Source organism: Rattus norvegicus, chromosome 7 (assembly GCF_036323735.1).
Source record: "Rattus norvegicus strain BN/NHsdMcwi chromosome 7, GRCr8, whole genome shotgun sequence".
In the NCBI taxonomy this organism is placed as follows: Eukaryota; Metazoa; Chordata; class Mammalia; order Rodentia; family Muridae; genus Rattus; species Rattus norvegicus.
The window spans coordinates 11,460,734-11,485,952 of record NC_086025.1 but is presented as its reverse complement, the minus strand read 5'-3'; the positions used below and the strand labels follow the sequence as shown (position 1 = coordinate 11,485,952).

At 40.8% G+C, this 25,219-nt stretch overlaps 1 protein-coding gene across 2 annotated transcripts; it reads right to left on the bottom strand.

The window, feature by feature from the left end:
• Window positions 1-17,562: 17,562 nt before the first annotated feature.
• Window positions 17,563-24,739, bottom strand: Or7c70 (olfactory receptor family 7 subfamily C member 70). 2 transcript variants are annotated; one of them, XM_063263161.1, is made up of 2 exons: window positions 23,841-24,739; window positions 17,563-17,941 (listed from the first exon to the last, which is right to left on the bottom strand). In XM_063263161.1, exons 1-2 carry the CDS (start codon window positions 24,737-24,739, stop codon window positions 17,899-17,901), a joined length of 942 nt encoding a protein of 313 aa, XP_063119231.1. In that variant the 3' UTR covers window positions 17,563-17,898. The 2 variants fall into 2 exon arrangements, with proteins under 2 accessions (XP_063119231.1, NP_001000419.1); NM_001000419.1 differs by lacking the exon at window positions 17,563-17,941 and having other exon boundaries at window positions 23,777-24,739.
• Window positions 24,740-25,219: the final 480 nt, after the last annotated feature.

Below are 25,219 nucleotides of genomic sequence, written 5' to 3'. Positions count from 1 at the left end.
CTGCATATGGGATGGATCCCCAGGTGGGGCAGTCTCTGGTTGACCTTTTCTTCAGTTCCTACTCCACTCTTTGTCCTTGTATTTCCTCCCATGAGTATTTTATTCTCCCTTTTAAAAAGGAGTGCAGCATCCATATTTTGGTCTTTCCTCTTCTTGGGCTTCATATTATCTGTGAATTTTTCTTAGGTATTTCAAGCTTTTAGGCTAATATTCATTTACCAGTGAGTGTATATCATATGTGTTCTTTTGTGTATGGGTTACCTCATTTAGGATGATACTTTCTAGTTCCGTCCATTTACCTGAGAATTTCATGAAGTAATTTTATTTTAATTGCTGAGTAGTACTCCATTGTATAAACGGACCACCTTTTCTGTATCCATTCTTCTGTTGAGGGACATCTGGGTTGTTTCCAGCTTCTGGCTATTATAAATAAGGCTGTTATGAACATAGTAGAGCATGTATGCTGGAACCACTTTTGTATATGCCTAGGATCCTTAAGTAGAACTATTTTCAATTTTCCCAGGAACTACCAGAGTGATTTTCAGAGTGGTTTCACTAGCTTGCAGTTCAACTAGCAATGGAGGAATGTTCCCTTTTCTACACTTCCTTTCCAGCATCTGCTGTCACCTGAGTTTTTGATCTTAGTCATTCTGACTGGTGTGAGGTGGAGTCTCAGGGTCCTTGTCATTTGCCTTTCCCTGACGACTAAGGATGTTGAACACTTCTTTAAGTGATTTTCAGCTATTTGAAATTCTTCAGTTGAGAATTCTCTCTTTAGGTCTATACTCTACTTTTTATGTGGAGGTCCGTGATCCACTTCAACTTGAGCTTTGTACAGGGCGATAAGAATGGATTGATTTGCATATTTCTACATGCTAACAGCCAGTTGAACCAGCACCCTTTATTGAAAATGCTATCTATTTCCCACTGGATGGTTTTAGCTCCAAGTGACCATAGGTGTGTGGGTTCATTTCTAGGCCTTCAATTCTATTCCATTGATCTACCTACCTATCCTTGTACCAATACCATACAGTTTTTATCACTATTGTTCTGTAATACAGCTTGAGGTCAGGGATGGTGATTCCCACAGAAGTTCTTCTATTGTTGAGGATAGTTTTTTGATATCCTGGATTTTTTGTTATTCCAAAAGAATTTGCAAATTGCTCTTTCTATTTCTATGAAGAATTGAGTTAGAATTTTGATGAGGATTTCATTGAATCTGTAGATTGCTTTTGCAAGATGGCCATTTTTTACAATATTAACCCAGCCAATCAATGAGCAGGGGAGATCTTTCCATCTTCTGAGATTTTCAATTTCTTCAGAGACTTGAAGTTCTTGTCATACAGATGTTTCACTTGCTTGGTTAGAGTCACACCAAGGTATTTTATATATTTGTGACTATTGTGAAGGGTATCATTTCTCTAATTTCATTCTCAGCCTGTTTATCCTTTGAGTAGAGGAAGGCTACTGATTTGAGTTAATTTTATACCCAGCCACTTTGCTGAAGTTATTTACCAGGCTTAGTAGTTCTCTTGTGGAACTTTTGGGATCGTTTAAGTATACTCACATATCCTCTGCAAATAGAGATATTTTGACTTCTTCCTTTCCAATTTGTATTCCTTTGACCTCCTTTTGTTGTCTGATTGCTCTGGCTAGGACTTCGAGTTCTAGATTGAATAGGTAGGGAGAGAGTGGGCAGCGTTGTGTAGTCCCTGATTTTAGTGGGATTGCTTCAAGTTTCTCTCCATTTATTTTGATGTTGGCTACTGGTTTGCTGTATATGGCTTTTACTATGTTTAGGTGTGGACCTTGAATTCCAGATCTTTCCAAGACTTTTAACATGAAGGGTTGTTGAATTTTGTCAAATGCTTTCTCAGTATATAATGAGATGGTAATGTGTTTTTTTCTTTGAATTTGTTTATATGGTGGATTATGTTGATGGCTTTCCATATATTGAACTATCCCTGTATCCCTGGGATGAAGCTTACTTGATCATGATGGATGATCATTTTAATGTGTTCTTGGTTTCGGTATGTGAGAATTTTATTGAGTATTTTGGCATTGATATTCATAAGAGAAATTGGTCTGAAGTTCTTTTTGTTTGTTGGGTCTTTGTGTGTTCTAGGTATAAGCATAATTTTGGCTTCATAGAAGGAATTGGGTATTGTTCCTTCTGTTTCTATTTTCTGGAATAATTTGAACAGTATTGGTATTAGGTGTTCTATGAAGGTGTGATAGAATTCCTTGACGTTTTTTGGTTGGGAGACCTTTAATAACTGCTTCTATTTCTTTAGGAGTTATGGGACTGTTTAGATGGTTTATCTCATCCTGATTTAACTTTGGTACCTGATATCTATCTAGAAAATTGTCCATTTCATCCAGATTTTCCAGTTTTGTTGAGTATAAATTTTTGTAGTAGGATCTGATGATTTTTTGAATTTCCTCAGATTCTGTTGTTATGTCTCTCTTTTCAATTCTGCTTTTGTTAATTTGGATGCTGTCTCTGTATCTTCTGGTTAGTCTGGCTAAGGGAACAAGCTCCTGGTTTTGTTGGTTCTTTGTATAGTCCTTTCTGTTTATACTTGGTTGATTTCAGCCCTGACTTTTATTATTTCTTGCTGTCTACTACTCTTTGTTGTATTTGCTTTCTTTTGTTCTAGAGCTTTTATGTGTGCTATCAAGCTGCTAGTGTATGCCCTCTCCAGTTTCTTTTTGGAGGCACTCAGAGATATGAGTTTTCCTCTTAGCACTGCTTTCCTTGTGTCCCAAAAGTTTGGTTATGTTGTGCCTTCATTTCATTCAATTCTAAAATGTCTTTAATTTTTTCTTTATTTATTCCTTGACCAAGTTATCATTGAGTAGGACATTATTCTGTTTCCACATGTATGTGGGGTTTCTGTCGTTTTTATTGTTATTGAAGACCAGCCTTAGTCCGTGGTGATCTGATAGGATGCATGGGATTATTTCAATCTCCTTTTATCTGTTGAGACCTGTTTTGTGACTGATTATATGGTCAATTTTGGAGCTCATATTCTCTAACAGACATTCCTTCAAGGATATAAATATTGCATTCTCCACTATGTAAGCCATTTGCTATGCACACTGGTTGAACATGTGGTATGTACATAGTATGATAAAGCAAGGAAACTAAAGAACTTTATAGAAATGTCATGGTGAAATGTCATGTGAAATGGCTCAGCAGGTAGATGCTCTTGGCCTGAGTTTGGTTCCTGGATCCTACAAGGTGGCAAGAGATAATTGATTTTCTAGAATTCTCTTCTGACTTTCACATGCATCCTGTGGCATACATACATGTGAGCTATGTGCATGTGAATGTGCACATGCTTACACACACACACACACACATGCACACACTCACACATACACACACACACACACACACACGCACCACTCCACTCACAGAAGAACTCAAACATATCCACATACACTAACAAATAAAATAAAACTTTCATAATGAAACTGATGTGTGTAGTTACTTTTCTCTTTACTGTAACAAAAATATTTGACAGAAGTATTATTGGAAGAAAAATGTGTTTAGGCTCATGTCTCTGTGTATATAATAACAGTGGCATGAAGCACAGCTTACTTCCACCTCAGGATATGACTGGGGAGTAGAGATTTTGGGGCACAACCAGAGTAAGATTATAAACCTAAAGATCTTTCCTCCACTGACCCATTTTCTTCTAAGCACCACATTTTAAAGGTTTTCACAAACTGTCACCAGATTCTGGACCACCAATTCAAACACAGGAGGCTACAATGAATATATTCTAAGGCCAGTTTAAATTATTTTGTATTTAAATAGCCCCATGGGACTAGTGGCTATTTTGTATTGGTGACACAACCTGCCAGAACTTGCTTCTTGGGATGCTGGTGATACCTTGGAAGATACAAGGAAAGGCTACAGCTCCAATTTCTCCTCAGAGCCAAGGTCATATGCAGTCAGTGTACCACATCACAGGGAAATGCTCAAGTTTTATCTAGGGCAATGCTTCCTCTTTCCTCAATCCAAGACCACAGATTCAAGATCAAAGTTATTTGAGAGCAACTCAAGTCAAGAAATGATGAGGCATGAGCCCAGAATTTTTATAACTCAAGAAAAAAAATAAAGTCAAAAGTGGGGTAAAATATTGATTCAGTGGGCTTGCCATGAGGATTCGAATTTGGATATCCACTACCCACGTTAAAAAAAAGAAAAAGTGTAACCTCAGGACTGATGGTGGGAAATTCAAGTGGAGCCAGGCCGATCCCTGGAGTTCATTGGCCTGTCAATGTAGGAAATCAGTGACCTCCAGATTTAGTTGAAAGACACTCTCAAAAAATAAGATGGATATCAATAAGAGACACACAACATTAAGTTTTAGCCTTCACATGTGCTAGAACACCCCCCCCCCCCACACACACACACCACTACCACCACTACTACCACCACCACCACCACCACTACCAATTTTGATTGGCTTGGCCAATGAGTCCTTAAGTATCAACATTTTGTAGACACTAATGTGGTGGGTACTGACTAAACATGGTACCCAACACTTGGTTTTGGTTTCCATGAAATATGACAAAGGAACTGAATCAAAAGAGAACCTTTAAAAGTTGGAAAGATGGCTCGATGGTTAAGAGAACTTGTTCTTGTAGAGGGCAAGGGTTTGATTCCAAGAACCAACATGACTGCTTACAATTGTCTATATCTATAGTCCAATGGGATCAGATGTCCTCTTCTACCTCCATGAGCACCAGGTACTCCATGTGGTGCACAGACACATGTGCAAACAAAACACTCATAAAATAATAAAAGAAGTAAATCTTAAAAATAGAGCCTTTCCATTACAGTGGGATTTGGAGAGCTCAAATTAATGAAAGTGTAAAACCCCATAAAAGACAGCTTGCCAGCTTTCTTTTGCTTGTTTTTACTTCATTTAAGGAGGGTAAAGAGATGTTTAATAACAGCCCCAGCAGTCCCAATCTAGTACCCAAACGTGGGTATTCCTGGAGAGCCGCTGGCCTTCTATCAACAATGGAAGACCACAGAGGTTGATTTGAATATCAGGAAAGAAATTATCATTATTAGCAACGGGGTAATTCAACCTGATGGCATGAGAGTGTTTTTCTGTATTGAATAAGGCAATCAGGGGAACTCTTCAGGTGAAGCCCCCTAATCATGTGATTCAAATTTGCGACAAGTTGACATTAAAACCAACCATCACAACATCTCACCCTGAAAATAGACCATCATGATTTCTTTTTTACAGAGTAAACATTGTAAGCAGAACAAACTCTTTTCTCCCCACGTTTCCTGTGTCAGGGCATTTTATCACAGCTCCAGAAGTGAAAATTGAATTAATTCCTCTGTGTCATAAAAATCATTAGTAGAAGCAAGAGGGGAAGCCATTGACAATTGAAACTACAAGTAGAAAAACTCTAAATGAGAAAAAAATGCCATATGGAAAAGAAGAATACATGAGGCATTTGCTTAATAAAGCTTCATTTTTTTAATTTAAAAAGACTAGAATATAAATCATAAAAGATGAACACACTAATAAGGAAAGAGCAGAGTATTAAAGGCTCATGATGAGAAATGTAAAAGGGACACATTTAGAATGTTCAGAACTTCCAATGTGGGAGAATAAAGCTTTTTGCATTAGTTTAGAATGGCCATGAGGGTTAAATAAGAAACCATTGTACACTAACCTGGCCCCATGGGAGCTCACAGAGACTGGGCCACCAACCAGGGTGGGCATGCAGGGGCTGGATCTGGGCCCTCTACACGTTCATAGCAAATGGGTAGCTTGGTTTTCACGTGGGTTCAATAACAAGTGGAGCGGGGGCTGTTTTGGTCTCTGCTTCCCTGCCTTTGGATCATTTTTCCACTACCTGTACTATCTTGATGGGTCTCAGTGGGAGAGGATGTGCCTAGCCCTGCTTTGCTTATGTGTCACAGGGTAGGGTGCTACCCAAAGAGGGCTCCCTCTTTTCTGACAAGGGAGGGGCAACAGGGGGAAGGACTTGTAAGGGTGGGACTTGGAGGAGAGGAGGAAGGGGGACTGTGTGATCAGGATGTAAGGTGAATAAAAAATAAATTATTGGAGGAGAGAGAGAGAGAGAGAGAGAGAGGAGAGAGAGAGAGAGAGAGAGAGAGAGAGAGAGAGAGAGAGAGAGAGAGAGAGAGAGAGAGAGAAACTGTTGCAAAAGGAGTCGAAGCTCTTTAGACCCTGTCCTTTAATGATATCTATTTGCAGTTGATGGCTGCTGGGAGTCATTCTTTAGGGTGTGGCCACTGGTATGTTTCCCATGTTCTAGAGCATGAGCCCACATCCATTCACACATGGGCAGCACTATTTGGATTCAGGGTGTTCTTTAAAAACAGAAAAGGACATGAAGTTGGGAATCAGATGTTTCCTGTGGGATCTGAGTTGGATAAGGGAAATAAGGCTCTTAGATGATCGTATTTCATTGCACTCACCTACAGAATTCTAAAATCATTAAAAAGGAAACTATTAGATTCCAGGTACTAAGATTTTTCAGTTTGCAGCAGGAAGTTGAGAGATACAAAGAGTTTGATTCCAGAGGGAGAGGAAGCAAAGGCAAGAAGATGAACTAGAAGAAGTTTAGGGATAGGAACTGATCGCATGATCAATCCTTTTAAAACTCATAATCCCTTGTTCATGATTTTCTTTCTTTTAAAAACTTATTTATTTACATTCCAGCTGTTGCCCCTTCCCCAATCTGCACTCCCACAATTCCTCATCCAATTCCTCCTTCCCCTGGCCTCCCAGCGGGTGTTTCCCCCCATCAGACCTCCCCCTTCCCTGGGGCCTGAATTAGGCTTATCTTCTCCCACTGAGGCCAGACCATGCATTCCTCTGCTATATATGTGTCAGGGGCCTCAGAACAGCCCATGTGCGTTCCTGGTTGGTGGCTCAGCCTCTGGGAGCTCCCTGTGGTCGGGATTGAGACTGCTGGTCTTCCTATGGAGTCACTCTCCCCTTCAGCTTCTTCAATTCTTCCCTTAATTCAACCACAGGGGTCCCCAACTTCAGTCCAATAGTTGGGTGTAACTATCTGTGTCTGTCTAAATCAGGGCTTCTCAGAGAACAGTCATGCTAGGCTCCTGTCTGTAAGCACATCATAGTATCAGTAATAGTGTCAGGCCTTGGTGCCTGTCCATGAGATAGATCTGAATTTGGACCCAGCTGACTTTCCTTCAGTCTCTTTTCCATTTTTGTCTCTGCAATTCTTTTAGATAGGAAGAATTATGGGTCAGAAATTTTGACTGTGGGTTGGTAATCCCATCTCCCCACTTGAGGTCTTATCTATCTACTGGTGGTGGACTCTTCCAGTTCCCTCTCCCCATTGTTGGCTTCTCCCAATTTTGGCTAAGGTCACCCCCATTCAGTCTCAAGAGTCTCTTACCTCCCAAGTCTCTGGGATTTTCTAGAGGGTCTCCAACCTTGCAAGCGGCGAGGCTGTATTTTCACTTATTCTCCTGGCCCTCTGGGATTCACTCTTTCCACACCACTTCCCCCTCATACCAGCTCCTGTTCTCTTTTTCCTCTCCTCCTTCCCTCTCACCCCAGGTCCCTCCCTTCCTCTGCCTCCTGTGATGATGATGATGACGATGATGATGATGATGATGATGACGACGACGACGACGACGACGACGACGACGACGACGACGATGATGATTTTTCGATCTTGTAGGTGGAATTGAACCATCCTCACTTGGCCCTTTCTGCTTGTTAAACTTTTTATTATCTTTGAGTTGTATCTAGGAATTTTGTACCTCTTGGCTAATATCCTCTAATCAGTGAGTACATACCACGCATGTCATTTGGGTTCTGGGTTACCTAACTCAGGATGATATTTTCTGGTTCCATCGATTTGCCTCCAAAATTTGTGATGTCCTCATTTTTAATAGCTGTGTAAATGAACCACCTTTTCTGTATGCATTATTTGGTTGAGGGACATCTCTGGATTGTTTTCCAGTTTTTGTCTATTACAAATAAGGTGCTATGAACATGGTGGAGGACATGTCCTTTTGGTATGGTGAGGCATCTTTTGGGTTTATGTCCAGGAGTGGTATAGCTGGGTCCTCAGGTAGTACTAAGTCTAGTTTTCTGAGGAACCATCAGATTGATCTCCAGTGCAGTTGTACCAGTTTGCAATCCCATCAGCAATGGAGGAATGTTCCTCTTTCTCCATGTCCTTGCCAGCATGTGCTGTTACTTGAGTTTTTGATCTTAACCATTCTGATTATTGTAAGGTGGAATCTCAGTGTCGTTTTGATTTGCATTTCCCTGATGACTAAAGACCTTGAATATTTATTATTTTTTAACTATTTATTTTTACACTCCAGATTTTATTCCCCTTCTGGTTCACCCTCTGACTGTTCCACATTGCATATCTCCTCCCAGAATCCCCATCTCCATGAAGGTATTCCCACCCACCAGACCTCTAAACTTCCTGGGGCCTCCAGTCTCTTGAGGGTTAGGTGCATCTTCTCTGACTGAACCCAGACCAGGGAGTCCCCTGCTGTATATGTGTTGGAGGCCTCATCTCAGCTGGTGTATGTGCCTGGTTGGTGATCCGGTGTCAGAGAGATCTCCTGGGTTCACGTTAATTGAGACTGCTGGTCCTCCTACAGGGTCACCTTCCTCCTCAGCTTCTTCTATTTCTTCTAGCTTTTCCTTAATTCAACTACAGGGGTCAACATTGGTTGGGTGCACAAATCTGCATCTGACTCTTTCAGCTGCTTTTTGGGTCTTTCGGAGGGCAGTCATGATAGGTCCCTTTTTATGAGTGCTCCATAGCCTCAGTAACGGTGTCAGGCCTTGGGCCTCCCCTTTCTCTGGATCCCCCTTTCGCTGGAATTCATTTCCTCAGGCTATTCTCCAGTTCCATTCGTGCTGTTCTTTTAAACAGGAAGAAGTATGGGTCAGAGATTTAACTGTGGGATAGCAACCCCGTCCCTCACTTGTCCTGTCTTTCTGCTGGAAGTTCAATATGTTCCCTCTCCCCCCTCACTCAGTGAGAGTGAGTTCCCTCTCTTCACTGTAGGTCACCCCACCCTCTACCTCCTTTGAGTCCTGAGAGTCTCTCACTTCCCAGGTCTCTGGTACATTCTGGAAGGTCCTCCCAACCTGCTTCCTCTTCACGTCACCTGTTTCCGTTTTTTTCCTGCTGCTCTGAGGGCTTCAGTCCTTTTACCCCACTCAACACCTGATCATACTCCCCTCTCCCCTTACCCCTACCCACTTGTTAGTGAGAATATACCATTCATGTCCCTTTGGGTCTGAGTTACCTTACTCAGGATGATAAATGTTGGAGCATCTTTTGGGTACATGGGCAGGAGTGGTATAGCTGGGTCCTCATGTAGTACTATGTCAAATTTTTTGGGGAGCCTCCAGATTGATTTCCAGAATGGTTATATCAGTTTGCAATCCACTCGACTTTTGATTGGGTGGTTTGATTCTTTTTGTGGTTAGCTTCTTGAGTTCTTCATAGTAATTTGAATATTAGCCCTCTATCAGATGTGGGGTTAGTGAAGATTTTTTTCCCCAATCTATAGAATGCCAATTTGTCCTACTGAATATACACTTTGCCTTACAGAAGGTTTCCAGTTTCATGAGGTCCAATTTATCAATTATTTTTTTATTGGATTTTATATTTACATTTCAAATGTTATCCCCTTTCCCAGTTTCCCATCCATAAACCCCCTATCCCAACCACCTTCCCATTCTTCTTGAGGGTGTTCCCCCACCCAAACACTGACCCCTTCCTGCCTCCACACCCCGAAATCCCCTACACTGGGGCATCAAGGCTTGGCAGGGCCAAGGACATTTCCTCCCACTGAGGCCCAACAAGGCCATCCTATACTATGTATGCAGCTGGAGCCATGGTTCTGTCCAGGTGTACTCTTTGGATGATGGTTGAGTCCCTGGAAGCTCTGGTTGGTTGGTATTGTTGTTCTTATGGGTTTGCAAACCCCTTCGGCTCCTTCATCCTTTCTCTAACTCCTCCAATGGGGACCTTGTTCTCAGTTCAGTGGTTGGCTGCAGAATCCACCTCTGTATTTGTCAGGCTTTCGCAGAGCCTCTCAGGAGACAGCTATATCAGGATTCTGTCAGCCTGCACTTCTTTGCATCAGCAATATTGTCTGGGTTTGGTGGCTGTATGTGTATGGGATGGATCCCCAGGTGGGGCAGTCTCTGGATGGCCTTTTCTTCAGTCTCTGCCCCAAACTTTGTCTCTGTATTCCCTCCTATGAATAATTTTGTTCTTCCTTCTAAGAAGGACTGAAGTATCTGCACTTTGGTCCTTTTTCTTCTTGAGCTTCATGTGGTCTGTGAACTGTATCTTGGGTAATCTGAACTTTTGGGTTAATATCCACTTGTCAGTGAATGTATACCATGTGTGCCTTTTTTTTTTGTGATTGGGTTACCTGATTCAGGATGATATTTTCTAATTCCATCCATTTGCCTATGAATTTCATGAAGCAATTGTTTTTGATCGCTGAGTAGTTCTCCATTGTGTCCATGTACCACATTTTCTGTATCCATTCCTTCATTGAAGGACATCCAGGTTCTTTCCAATGTCTGTCTATTATAAATAAGGATGTTATGAACTTAGTGGAGCATGTGTTCTTGTTATATGTTGGAGCATTTTGGGGTATATATATATCCAGGAGTGGTATATCTGGGCCTGCAGGTACTACTATGTCCAATTTTCTGAGGAACCACCAGACATCTTTCCAGAATAGTTGTACCAGTTTGCAATCCCACCAGCAATGGACGAATGTTCCACTTTCTCCACATCCTCGACAGCATCTGCTTTTACCTGAATTTTTGATCTTAGCCATTTTGACTTGTGTGAGGTGGAATCTCAGGGTTGTTTTGATTTGCATTTCCCTGATGGCTAAGGATGTTGAAACATTTCTTTAGGTGCTTCTCAGACATTTGGAATTTCTCAGCTGAGAATTCTTTGTTTAGCTCTGTACCCCATTTTTTTTATTAACTTGAGTATTCCTTATTTACATTTCGAATGTTATTCCCTTTCCTGGTTTCTGGGCAAACATCCCCCTAATCCCTCCCCCTCCCCTTCTTTATGGGTGTTCCCCTCCCCACCCTCCCCCCATTGCTGCCCTCCCCCCAACAATCACATTCACTGGGGTTCAGTCTTCGCAGGACCAAGGGCTTCCCCTTCCACTGGTGATCTTACTAGGATATTCATTGCTACCTATGAGGTCAGAGTCCAGGGTCAGTCCATGTATAGTCTTTAGGTAGTGGCTTAGTCCCTGGAAGCTCTAGTTGCTTGGCATTGTTGTTTATAAGGGGTCTCGAGCCCCTTCAAGCTCTTCCAGTTCTTTCTCTGATTCCTTCAACAGGGGTCCTATTCTCAGTTCAGTGGTTTGCTGCTGGCATTCGCCTCTGTATTTGCTGTATTCTGGCTGTGTCTCTCAGGAGCGATCTACATCCGGCTCCTGTCGGCCTGCACTTCTTTGCTTCATCCATCTTGTCTAATTGGGTGGCTGTATATGTATGGGCCACATGTGGGGCAGGTTCTGAATGGGTGTTCCTCCTGTCTCTGTTTTAATCTTTGCCTCTCTATTCCCTGCCAAGGCTATTCTTGTTCCCCCTTTTAAAGAAGGAGTGAAGCATTCACATTTTGATCATCCTTCTTGAGTTTCATGTGTTCTATTCATCTAGGGTAATTCAAGCATTTGGGCTAATAGCCACTTATCAATGAGTGCATACCATGTGTGTTTTTCTGTGATTGGGTTACCTCACTCAGGATGATATTTTCCAGTTCCAACCATATGTCTATGAATTTCATAAAGGCATTGTTTTTGATAGCTGAGTAATATTCCATTGTGTAGATGTACCACATTTTCTGTATCCATTCCTCTGTTGAAGGGCATCTGGGTTCTTTCCAGCTTCTGGCTATTATAAATAAGGCTGCGATGAACATAGTTGAGCACGTGTCTTTGTTATATGTTGGGGTATCTTTTGGGAATATGACCAAGAGAGGTATAGCTCAATCCTCAGGTAGTTCAATGTCCAATTTTCTGAGGAACCTCCAGACTGATTTCCAGAATGGTTGTACCAGTCTGCAATCCCACCAACAATGGTGGAGTGTTCCTCTTTCTCCACATCCTCACCAGCATTTGTTGTCACCTGAGTTTTTGATCTTAGCCATTCTCACTGGTGTGAGGTGAAATCTCAGGGTTGTTTTGATTTGCATTTCCCTTATAACTAAAGATGTTGAACATTTCTTTAGGTGTTTCTCAGCCATTCGGCATTCCTCAGCTGTGAATTCTTTGTTTAGTTCTGAACCCCATTTTTTAATAGGGTTATTTGTCTCCCTTCGGTCTAACTTCTTGAGTTCTTTGTATATTTTGGATATAAGGCCTCTATCTGTTGTAGGATTGGTAAATATCTTTTCCCAATCTGTTGGTTGCCGTTTTGTCCTAACCACAGTGTCCTTTGCCTTACACAAGGTTTGCAGTTTTATGAGATCCCATTTGTTGATTCTTGATCTTGTACCCCATTTTTAAATAGTGTTATTTGATTTTTTCAAGTCTAACTTCTTGAGTTCTTTGTATATGTTAGATATTAGCCCTTTCTCAGATGTAGGGTTGGTAAAGATCTTATCCCAATCTGTTGGTTGAGGTTTGGTCCTAAAGACAATGTCCTTTGCTTTACAGAAGCTTTGCAGTTTTATGAGGTCCCATTTGTTGATTCTTGATCTTAGAGCATAAGCCATTGGTGTTTTGTTCAGGAAATTTCCCCCATTGCCCATGTGTTCGAGACTCTTCCCCACTTTTTCTTCTGTTAGTTTGAGTGTATCTGATTTAATGTCAAGGTCCTTGATTCACTGTACTTGAGCCTTGTATAGGGCAATAGGAATGGATCGACTTGCAATCTTCTACATGCTGACTTCAAGTTGAACCAGCACCATTTGTTGAAAATGCCATCTTTTTTCCACTGGATGGCTCCTTTGTCAAAGATCAAGTGACTATTGGTGTGTGGGTTCATTTCTGGATCTTCAATTCTATTCCACTTGTCTACCTGCCTATCTCTGTATCAATATATACAGATTTTATCACTATTGCTAGAGCTTGAGGTCGGAGATGGTGATTTCCCCAGAGGTTCTTTTATCATTGAGGATAGTTTTTGCTATCCTGGTGTTTTTGTTATTACAAATGAATTTGCAAATTGCTCTTTCTAACTCTATGAAGAATTGAGTTGGAGCAATGAGGATTGCCTTGAATCTTTAGATTGCTTTTCACAAGATGGCCATTTTTACAATATTAATCCTGACTTATTTATAATAGCCAGAATCTGGAAAGTATCCTGATGTCCCTCAACAGGGGAATGGATACAGAAAATGTGGAACACTGACACAATGGAATACTATTCACCTATTAAAAACAATAACTTCACATAATTCATAGGAAAATGCATGGAAGTAGAAAATATCCTGAGTCGGGTAACCCAATCACCAAAAACCCCACATGGTATGAACTCACTGATATTTGGATACTAGCCCAATAGCTTGGATTATCCAAGATACAATTCATAGACCACATGAAGCTGAAGAGGAAAGAGGACCAAAGTGGGGATGCTTCAGTCCTTCTCAGAGGGGGGCACAAAAATATAGGAGGAAATATGGAGACAACGTTTGGATCAGAGACTGAAGGAAAGGCCATCCAGAGACGGTTCCATCTGGGCATCTTGCTCATACATGTCCAGCCACCAAACCCAGACAATATTGCTGATGCCAAAAAGTGCATGTTGAGAGAAGCCTAATATTGCTGTCTCCTGAGAGGCTCTGCCAGTGCATGACAAATACAGAAGAGGATGCTTGCGGCCAACCAATGAACTGAGAACAGGATACCCATTAGAGGAGTAAGAGAAATGACTGAAGAACTGAAGGGGCTTGCAACCCCATAAGAACAACAATACCAACCAACCAGAGCTTTTAGGGACTAAACCACCATCAAAAGAGTGCACATGAATAAACCCATGGTTCCAGCTGTATATGTAGCAAGGATGGCTGTTATAGGCACCAATGGGAGAAGAATCCTTTGGTCCTGACAAGACTTGACACCCCCCTGCCCCAGTATAAGGGAATGTCAGGGTGGGGGGTCGGGAAAAGGTTGGTGGATGGGTTGGGGAACATCCTCATAGAAGAAGTGGGAGGGGGATGAGGTAGAGGGTTTATGGATGGGAAATAAGAAAAGGGGATAACATTTGAAATTGAAATAAAAAAATCCAATAAAAAAGTAAAAACCAAAAAAGAGTGGATCAATTTGCATTCTTCTACACGCTGACTACCAGTTGAACCCACACTATCAATTGAAAAGGCTATCTTCTTTTGCACTGGATGGTTTTAGCACCTTTGTCAAAATCAAGTGACCATAGGTGTGTGTGTTCATTTCTGGGTCTTCCATTCTATTCCATTGATCTATCTGCCTGTTTCTGTACCAACAGAATACAGTTTTTCCCACTATTGCTCTGTAATGCAGCTTGTGGTCAGGGATGATGATTGTCCCAGTAGTTCTTTTATTGTTGAGAATAGTTTTCACCATCCTGCTTTTTTTTAATTCCAAATCAATTTGCAAATTACTCTTTCTAACTCTATGAAGAATTGAGTTGGAATTTTGATCGGGATCCCAAGGATTCTATAGATTGCTTTTGGCAAGATGGCCATTTTTACAATATTAATCCTGCCAATCCATGAGCATGGGAGATCTTTCTATCTTCTGAGATCTTCTTCAATTTCATTCTTCAGAGACTTGAAGTTCTTGTCATAGAGATCTTTCATTTGCTTGGTTAGAGTCACACCAAGGTATTTATATCATTTCCCTAATTTTGTTCTCAGGCTGGTTATCCTTTCAGTAGAGGAAGGCTACTGAATTGTTTGAGTTAATTTTATATCCAGCCACTTTGCTGAAGTTGTTTATCAGGATTAGTAGTTCTCTGGTGGAGCTTTTGGGATTACTTAAATATACTATCATATCCTCTGCAAATAGTGATATTTTGACTTCTTCCTTTCTAATTTGTATCTCTTTGACATCCTTTTATTGTCTCGTGTCTCTGGCTAGTTTTTATTCTTTGTTGGTCTTTGTGTTGTGTAAGTATAAGCATAACTGTGACTTCACAGAAGGACTTGGGTAGTATTCCTTCTCACTCTATTTTGTAGAATAGTTTGGACAGTATTGGCATTAGGTTCTCTAGGAAGGTCTGATAGAATTCTGCACTAAACCCATCTGGTCCTGAGATTTTTTTGGTTGGGAGACTTTTAATAACTGCTTCTATTTCTTTAGGAGTTATGGGACTGTTTCAATGGTTTATCTGATCCTGATTTAACTTTAGTACCTGGTATCTTTCTAGAAAATTGTCCATTTCATCCAGACTTTCCAGTTTTGTTGAGTATAAGCTTTCGTAGTTGGATCTGATGATTTTTTTGATTTCCCCCAGTTTCTGTTGTTATGTCTTCCTTTTCATTTCTGAATTTGTTAATCTGGACACTGCCTCTGTGCCCTCTGATTAGTATGTGTAATGGTTTATGTATCTTGTTGATTTTCTGAGAGAATCAGCTCCTTGTTCTGTTGATACTTTGTACAGTTCTTTTCGTTTCCGCTTGGTTAATTTCACCCTCCAGTTTGATTACTTACTGCCATCTAATCCTCTTGGGTGTCTTTGCTTCTTTTTGCTCTACTTGTTCAGGTGTGCTGTCAAACTGCTAGTGTATGCTCTCTCCAGTTTATTTTTGGAGGTACTCAGAGCTATGAGTTCTCCTCTTACCAATGTTTTCCTTGTATCCCATAAGTTTGGTTATGTTGTGCCTTAATTTCCATTAAATTCTAAAACGTTTTAAATTTTTTTTATTTATACCTAGACCAAGTTATCATTGTGTAGAAAATTTTCAGCTCAATGTGTATTTGAGCTTTCTATCATTTTGTTGTCATTGATGACAAGTCTTAGTTTGTGGTGATTTGATAGGATGCATGGGATTATTTCAATCTTCTTTTATCTGTTGAGGCACCCTGAGGTGGTGAGAAGAAGGTATATTCTTCTGTTTTAGTTTAATGTTCTACAGATATCTCTTAAATGCATTTGGTCATAACTTCTGTTAGTTTCTCTGTGTCTCTGTTTAGTTTCTGTTTCCATGATCTGTCCGTTGATGAGAGTGGGGTGTTGAAATTTCCCACTATTTTTGTTGAGGCGCAATGTGTGTTTTGAACTTTAGTAAGGTTTATTTTATGAATATATGTGCCCTTGGATTTGGAGCATAGATATTTAGGATTGAGAGTTCACCTTGGTGGATTTTTCCTTTGATGAATATGAAGTGTCCTTCCTTATCTTTTTTGATGACTTTTGGTTGAAAATCGATTTTATTCGGTATTAGAATGGCTACTCCTGATTGCTTCTTTAGACCATTTGCTTGGAAAGTTGTTTTCCAGCCTTTTACTCTGAGGTAGTGTTTCAGGTCTTTGTCTCTGAGGTGTGTTTCCTGTAGGCAGCAAAATGTTGGGTCCTCATTATATATCTAGTTTGTTAATCTGGGTCTTTTTTTTTCATCTTTATCAACTTGAGTGTTTCTTATTTACATTTTGATTGTTATTCTTCTTCCTGGTTTCCGGGCCAACATCCCCCTAACCTCTCCACCTCCCCTTCTATATTGGTGTTCCTCTCTCCATCCTCCCCCCATTACCATCCTCCCCCCAACAATCACATTCACTGGGGGTTCAGTCTTGGCAGGACCAAGGGCTTCCCCTTCCACTGGTGCTCTTACTAGGCTATTCATTGCTACTTATGAGGTTGGAGCCCAGGGTCAGTCCATGTATAGTCTTTGGGTAGTGGCTTAGTCCCTGGAAGCTCTGGTTGCTTAACATTGTTGTTCATATGGGGTCTCGAGCCCCTTCAAGCTCTTCCAGTCCGTTCTCTGATTCCTTCAATGGGGGTCAGTTCAGTGGTTTCCTGCTGGCATTTGCCTCTGTATTTGCTGTATTCTGGCTGTGTCTCTCAGGAGAGATCTACATCCGGTTCCTGTTGGCCTGCACTTCGTTGATTCATCCATCTTATCTAGTTTGGTGGCTGTATACGTATGGGCCACATGTGGGGCAGGCTCTGAATGGGTGTTCCTTCTGCCTCTTCTAAACTTTGCCTCCCTATTCCCTGCCAAGGGTATTCTTGTTCCCCTTTTAAAGAAGGAGTGAAGCATTTCGCATTTTGGTCATCCTTCTTGAGTTTCATGTGTTCTGTGCATCTAGGGTAATTTGAACATTTGGGCTAATAGCCACTTATCAATGAGTGCATACCATGTGTGTTTTTCTGTGATTGGGTTACCTCACTCAGGATGATATTTTCCAGTTCCATCCATATGTCTATGAATTTCATAAAGGCATTGTTTTTGATAGTTGAGTAATATTCCATTGTGTAGATGTACCACATTTTCTGTATCCTTTCCTCTGTTGAAGGGCATCTGAGTTCTTTCCAACTTCTGGTTATTATAAATAAGGCTGCTATGAACATAGTGGAGCACGTGTCTTTGTTATATGTTGGGGTATCTTTTGGGTATATGCCCAAGAGAGGTATAGCTGGGTCCTCAGGTAGTTCAATGTTCAATTTTCTGAGGAACCTCCAGACTGATTTCCAGAATGGTTGTACCAGTCTGCAATCCCACCAACAATGGAGGAGTGTTCCTCTTTCTCCACATCCTCGCCAGCATTTGTTGTCACCTGAGTTTTTGATCTTAGCCATTCTCACTGGTGTGAGGTGAAATCTCAGGGTTGTTTTGATTTGCATTTCCCTTATGACTAAAGATGTTAAACATTTCTTTAGGTGTTTCTCAGCCATTCGGCATTCCTCAGCTGTGAATTCTTTGTTTAGCTCTGAACCCCATTTTTAAATAGGGTTATTTGTCGCCCTGCGGTCTAACTTCTTGAGTTCTTTGTATATTTTGGATATAAGCCCTCTATCTGTTGTAGGATTGGTAAAGATCTTTCCCCAACCTGTTGGTTGCCGTTTTGTCCTAACAACAGTGTCCTTTGCACAGAAACTTTGTAGTTTTATGAGATCCCATTTGTTGATTCTTGATCTTAGAGCATAAGCCATTGGTGTTTTGTTCAGGAAATTTTCTCCAATGCCCATGCGTTCGAGATTCTTTCCCACTTTTTCTTCTATTAGTTTGAGTGTATCTGGTTTGATGTGGATGTTAATATTCTTTCTTTGTTCTGTGCGTTTAGTGATTTGACTATTATGTGATGAGAGGATTTTCTTTTTTAAAGGATTTATTTATATATAAGTACACTGTAGCTGTCTTTAGACACACCAGAAGAGGGCATTGGATCTTATTACACATGGTTGTGAGCCACCATGTAACTGCTGGCATTTGAACTCACAACCTTTGGTATAGTAATCAGTGTTCCTAACTACTGAACCATCTCTCCAGATCTTTTTTATTTTATTTTTAAACTTTAGTTCTTTCACTATATCATTTAATTTTATCTTATGTTTTGCCTGTATGTCTATCTGTGTGAGGGTGTCAGAAGCCCTGGAACTGTAGTTACTTATAGACAGTTGTGAGTTGCCATGTAGATGCTGGAAATTGAACCCAGCACCTTTGGAAAAGCAGTTGGTGCTCTTAACCACTAAGCCACCACTGAGCAATCCCAGGATTTTCTTTTCTGGTCACATTTTTTTGGTGTTCTGTAGGCTTCTTATACCATTTTGGCCATCTCTTTCTTTAGGTTGGGGAAGTTTTCTTCTATGACTTTGTTGAAGATATTTTCAGGTCAGAGCTGGGAATCTTCATTCTCCTCTATTCCAATTATTCTTAGGCTTGATCTTTTCATTGTGTCTTGAATTTCTCAGATGTTTTGGGTTAGGAGTTTTTTTTTTATGTTTTGAATATTCTCTGACCATAGTGTCAATCTCTTCTACAGTATCTTCTGCACCTGAGATTCTCTCTTCTATCTTTTGTATTCTGTTGGTGATGCTTACATCTGTAATTCCTGACCTCTTTCCTACGTTTTCTATTTCTTGGTTTGCCTCCATTTGAGTTTTCTTGTTTCTACTTCCTCTTTTAGGTGTTGGACCACTTTATGCAATTCCCTCACCTCTTTGATTGTGTTTTTCTGTATTTCTTTAAGGGATTTATTTGTTTCCTCTTCAAGGACTTCTACCTGTTTACCTGTATTTTCATGATTTTTTTCAATGAGTTATTTATATCCTCCTTAAACGACTGTTATCTTCATGATTTTAGGTCAGCTTCCTGATTTTTAGGTATGTTGGTGTATTCAGGACTTGCTGTGGTGGGAGAACTTGGTTCTGATGATGCCCATGTATAATGGTTTCTGTTCCTTATGGTCTTGCACTTGTCTTTCGCCATCTGGTTATCTCTAGTGTTTGCTGGTCTGGGTGACTCTGTCTGGAGCCTGCCTCTTTTGTCCCTGCGTTGCAACAGGTATCCTGGTAGGCTTGTGGATCTGGCTGTAGCAGACCTCCTGTGGGGCCTTCCAACTGGAGGGTATTCAGAGGGACAGAGAAGCTGCTGAATTGTTGCCCTGGCTGCAGTAGATCTCCTGGGAGGCCTGCAGACTGTTGGGTCTTCAGAGGAGACTTTCAATCTTTTGGGTCAGTAGTCCTGCATGCCACAGAGCTGCTGTGAGGCCTTCAGACTGTGGTGTCAATTGCCCAGTTATCCTGTGTACAGAGGAACTACTGGGATGACTTCAAGCTGTTGCTTCCTGGGTGCAGTGGATCTCCTGGGATGTCTCTGGTTGTGGTGTCAGATGCTCCGTGTGTAGGAGATCTCCTGGGATGCCTCAGGATGTGGTATCAAATGTTTTGAGTGCAGTGATTCTTCTGGTATGTTTCAGCATATGATGTCAAATGTTCTGAGTGCAGCAGATCCTCTGGTATGCTCAGGATATAGCCTCTTACAGTGAGCAGACCAGCTAGCAGTCTCTCCCACCAGAAAGGAGCAGGCAGAAGGGGATTGTTATTCAGTGGGCAGGGGTTTGGGGAAATGGTGGGCCCCCATATCCACTGGCCCCCATCTGTGGGACTTGGGGGGTGGTTCTTACCAAATGCTGAGTATAATGGATCCTCTGGTGAGCCTCAGGATACAGTCTCTTCCAGGGAGCAGACTAGCTAGCATCGGTCCCAGCAGAAAGGACCGGGCAGAAGGGGGATAATCTTAATTTTAAATTCTCTCTTTCTATTGAGATTATATTATAATTACATCATTTACCCCATCTCTTTCCTTCTTCTAAACACTTCTAAGTATCAGCCCATTCTGTCTCTCAAATTCATGGCTTCCTTTTCTTTAATTGTTGCTATACATGGACGGTTAATGTTCTAAAAGCCTCAGGTGAGATGAGAATCTCCAGACAGGAAAATTAACATATGAGACTATCTGTAGGCTCCTGGCAAGAAGGTCAGCATACCAACCAATTGGTACTTACAAGTTTGAGACTGAAGGGGATCAGATCTACAGATGTCATGAATTTTCCACCCAAAGGATCCTGTTTCTACCTTATAAAATCCCCAAACCCTCTGTGCCTTGGCACATGGTCTTTCCTCCTTTAAGGAAACTGCTGCTTTTCACTCTGCTAGTAAGGGACAATCTGCTTTTGTTGAGGTTGATCTTTTTCTTATGTTTTCTTGTCATCTTGATCAATTCCCATCCAGCAACACACACACACACACACATACACACACACATACACACACACAAACACATTCACACACACATACACACAATACACACATTTACACACACGCGCACACACAGATATCTCCATACACACACACACACACACACACACACACAGACAAATATACACAGACACACATATAGTTCTCAATATATAAAAATACATCCTGTTCAGTCAATATATTGTTTATTGTATATATGTGTTTTCAGGGATTGCCATTTGGGATTAGATAAACAAGTGGGTTCCCTTTCCTGTGAAAGACTATTTCTCACACTCTCAGCATTCTTTAGTTGCCTGTAGTTCTTTGTCTATGGTTGAGGCTTGGTGAGCCTTCTCCCCTTCCACATTAGCTTGTCTATTGTTATCATCATTGTTTAGGTCATGGTTGGGCAACCATGTTGGTGAGACTTCACAAGTGTAGCTTTGTTGACATTTCTAGGAGACATAGTCTTACAGAAAACTCCCTAATCCTCTGGCTCTTAAAATTTTTCTGCCCCCTTTCTTACGATGATCCCCGAGCTTCAGATGTATAGAGTTATCTTATAGATGTACCATTTGGGACTGGTCTCCACAACTTTGCATTTTGATTGATTGTGGTTTTCTGCAATGGTCCTTGTTGCAAAAAAGAAGTTTCCTTGATAATGCATGGGAACTATACTTACTGTGAGTATAAAAAGAATGAAAATATATGGGACTTATGCACAACCCAAGAATTGTTTAATAACAGGAAGAGGGGTTTGTGAGGATGGGAATGGGAGGAGAGGAGGGAGAAGAGAGAGAGTGCTGCAATCAGGATGTGAAGTGAGTTAATAGATAAATTAATGAAAAAAGAATTGTTTAAACCCCCTCAGAAAATAGGAACATCAAGGCTCAGTGAATTTTTCTTTGGAATGATTTTTTCCCTACAGTAATATTACCAGATGGGTAAGTCTTACCATGGCTCTCAGAATGCCCATGTGCTCAGGAATTGCAACAACCACTAGTCCCTGCTTTTAATAGTATTTGTTTTTTTTCTTTTCTTTTTGGGTACTTAGTGTATTTAATGTTTTTATATGGTACAATGACTTTCTGATCTTGTCTGCTTAGCATTCAGAATAGCTCCTCTATATGGATGACCATTTATTTCCCCAGGTTTGGCAACATTTTTGTTATGATTTTATTTAATATATATTCTATATATTTAATATATATTCTATATTAGGGGGATTTTCCCCCCTAATTCTATTACATGTGTGTGTTTTTTTCAAATTTGATTTTCTACGACTGTGGAATTGTCTCAAACTATAAAGTTATTTCCATGAATACACAAGGAGAGGAGGTCAATATTCAGGACTCATATGAAAAAGTTAGATACTTGGGCATATAATCCCAGAACTGAGAAAACAGAGACAGAAGAACATCCAAGCATGGCTAGCCAGCTACTTAAGACAAATTATCAAGATCTGAGTTTAATGAGAAGAGGCCATTTCTCAAACAAACAAACAAACAAATAAAAAACAAAAACAACAACAAGAAGGTAAAGATAGACTGAGGAAGATGCCATTTACTTCTGGCTTCCAGACATTTGCATGGGTGCACACACATATGTACACACACACACACACACACACACACACACCCACACACACCCACACACACACCTCACCTTTCTATAAATTTGATTCTTTCGAGGTGTCTCTTAGATACTTTAGGTTTGGTCATACTTTCTTATTTAATTTTATAGTTTGAAGGCTTCAATTCATCTACCTTATCTTTAATTTCTCAATCTCTCTTCTGCTTCATCCATTCATATTTTCTCCAAATTTTTCCGTATTAAGTTCCTCTTTCCAGTTTGCATTGGCTTTCTTGTCTCATTTAGCTCTATTCATATTTTCTCTAAACTGATTTAGAAGTTTCTAAGCATCTTCTTTGATTTACTAAACATTTTTATAATTATTCTTTTGAATGCTTTGTCTGAGATTTAATAAAACTCATTATCTTTGGGATCTGTCATTACAAAGTTAGTAATTTTGGAGGAGTTCTGTTGCTTCTTGTATTTCTATACTTGTGTTCCAGAGTGGAGGGGAAAGGGAATCATGAGGACTCATCCCTAACTGAGCTTTGGGGAGCTGTTGCCTATAGGGGGAAGAGAGCCATTCTCCTTCAGGTATGTGACATCTGGTAGGTTGCCTGTGTTTCTAGGTATGGTCCCACATCAGTGTACGTACTGGCAGCACTAATTTGACTTAGTGGGTTACTGAGGAAACAAAAGAAGTGGAGATGATACTGGGAGTAGGTCACATTGGTGGGAGGTTAGAGTTAAGTTTGAATAATAAAAGGTGTGTGTGTGTGTGTGTGTGTGTGTGTGTGTGTGTATGTGTGAATATTACAGGAATATAATGTCAGAATCTATACTAGATTGTTGCTTAAGGTCTCAATACACAAAGGAGCTCTTTTGTCTCACAGATTCTAAAAGACGCCCTACTGAGGGCATTTCCTATGAATCACAAGCTAACAGATTTCCAGGTAGAAATCTACCTGGAAATTTCAAATCAGAAGAGTTATTAGTAGCCACAAATCCTGTTCCCCAACCTTTCCCCTTCCTCCTGCCTGGGAACCAGAAAGCCTGGATGCAGACTGTGCTGTGAGCACACCCTTCATCAGTGTGACCTCTTTCTCAGGGAGTTGAATTAAAGGACCTAGAATCTGCAACATGGGCCATAATGACTCATCAGAGCTACTGCCATGCTGTCGTTTCTGGCACTAGGTCTTGTTCTCTTTTTGGAGTTATGCTGTCGGAGTCATGCTGTTTTTCTCTTGCCTGTCTGTCCACAGTGTTAGTAACTCTTCTAATAAACTATTAACTCTAATGATTCATCCCAGAGTCTCTTTTAAACTCTGAGATCTTTCATATATAATCATATTTGTGTGCATGCATGAACTTCTCAGAGAATAGATAAAAACAGCATAAATCTTATTGTTGGAAAATGTAGCCAGTACATTAGATGATGGGGTGTATGTTTTCTAATTTCATGGGAGTTCTTCTTATGGGAATCCTGCTATGCTCCCTTCACCAAGAAGCATGATTTTCCTGAGGAGTTTTCCCAAGGCCTTCTGCATGTCCTTGTTCCTTAGGCTGTAGATGAAGGGGTTCAGCATGGGAGTGACCATGGTGTACATCAATGAGGCAACTAGACTCATTCTAGAAGATGATGTGGCTGCGGAGCTAAGGTAGACCCCAAGACCATTGCTGTAGAACAAGAAGACTACCAAGAGGTGAGACCCACAGGTTGAAACGGCTTTGTACTTGCCCCCAGCTGAAGGAATTCTTAAGATGGAGGAGAAAATCCGAGAATATGACAATAGAATCCCAGAGAATGGGAAACCAGCTATGACTATAGTTATAGAATATATCACAATGTTATTGACAAGGGTATCAGAACAGGCAAGCTTCAGGACTTCAGGAAGATCACAGAAAAAGTGTGGAATTTCCATATTTGTACAGAAGGATAGCCTTAACACAGTCAAGGTCTCGGGCAGGGAACTCATGACACTAACTATCCATGATCCAAGGGCCAGCATCACACAGAAACAAGAATTCATGATGACCACATAGTGCAGGGGATGGCAGATGGCCATAAAGCGGTCATACGCCATCACTGTTAGGAGTAAATTGTCCAGGCATCCAAACACAATGAAAAAAAAAATCTGTGTGATACAGCCTGTGAAAGAGATGAGTTTGCTTTGTGTGTGGATATTCTGCAAAGCCTTTGGGATGGTGGTGGAGGTGAAGCCAATGTCAGCTATGGACAGGTTGGAGAGGAAGAAGTACATAGGCGTGTGTAGGTGGTGGTCTGATACGATGGCCAAGACGATGAGTAAGTTGCCTGTGATGCTGACCAGGTACATGGAGAGAAGCAACCCAAAGAAGAATGACTGTAGGTCAGAGTCTTCTGTGAATCCCAGGAGGAGAAACTTTCTGTCTCCTGTTTGGTTTTCTCTTTCCATAGGATTGCTGGGATCATCCAAAAGGAGAGAAAAACACAGCACAAATTCATCTCAGGTGGGTTCTGTCAAATAATGCTAATGTATTTTATTACAACCTGAGGTATTAACTAGGTATTGTGGCACATGCCTTTAATCCCAGCACGTGGAAGGGAGAGGCCGGCAGATGTTATTGAGTTTGAATTTACGTTCTGTTTTACACAGATAGTTCTACAACAACCAGAGCTAAGTAGAGTTTGTCTCAAAACACTCCAAGCAAAAACAGAACAAAAGAAAAAGACCTCCACAAAACCCAAAGTATTATGCTGGTAAGATGTCTCAGTATGAAAAGGCCCTTTCTGCCAACACTTATGACTGGATTTTGAGAGACCCAACTTCTTCCTGTTGTTTTTTTCACTTCTATACATGTGCCATGATATGTGTGTGCATGCATACACAGAGAATAAATAAATACATTTAGGGGCTGAGTAGATGGCTTAGCAG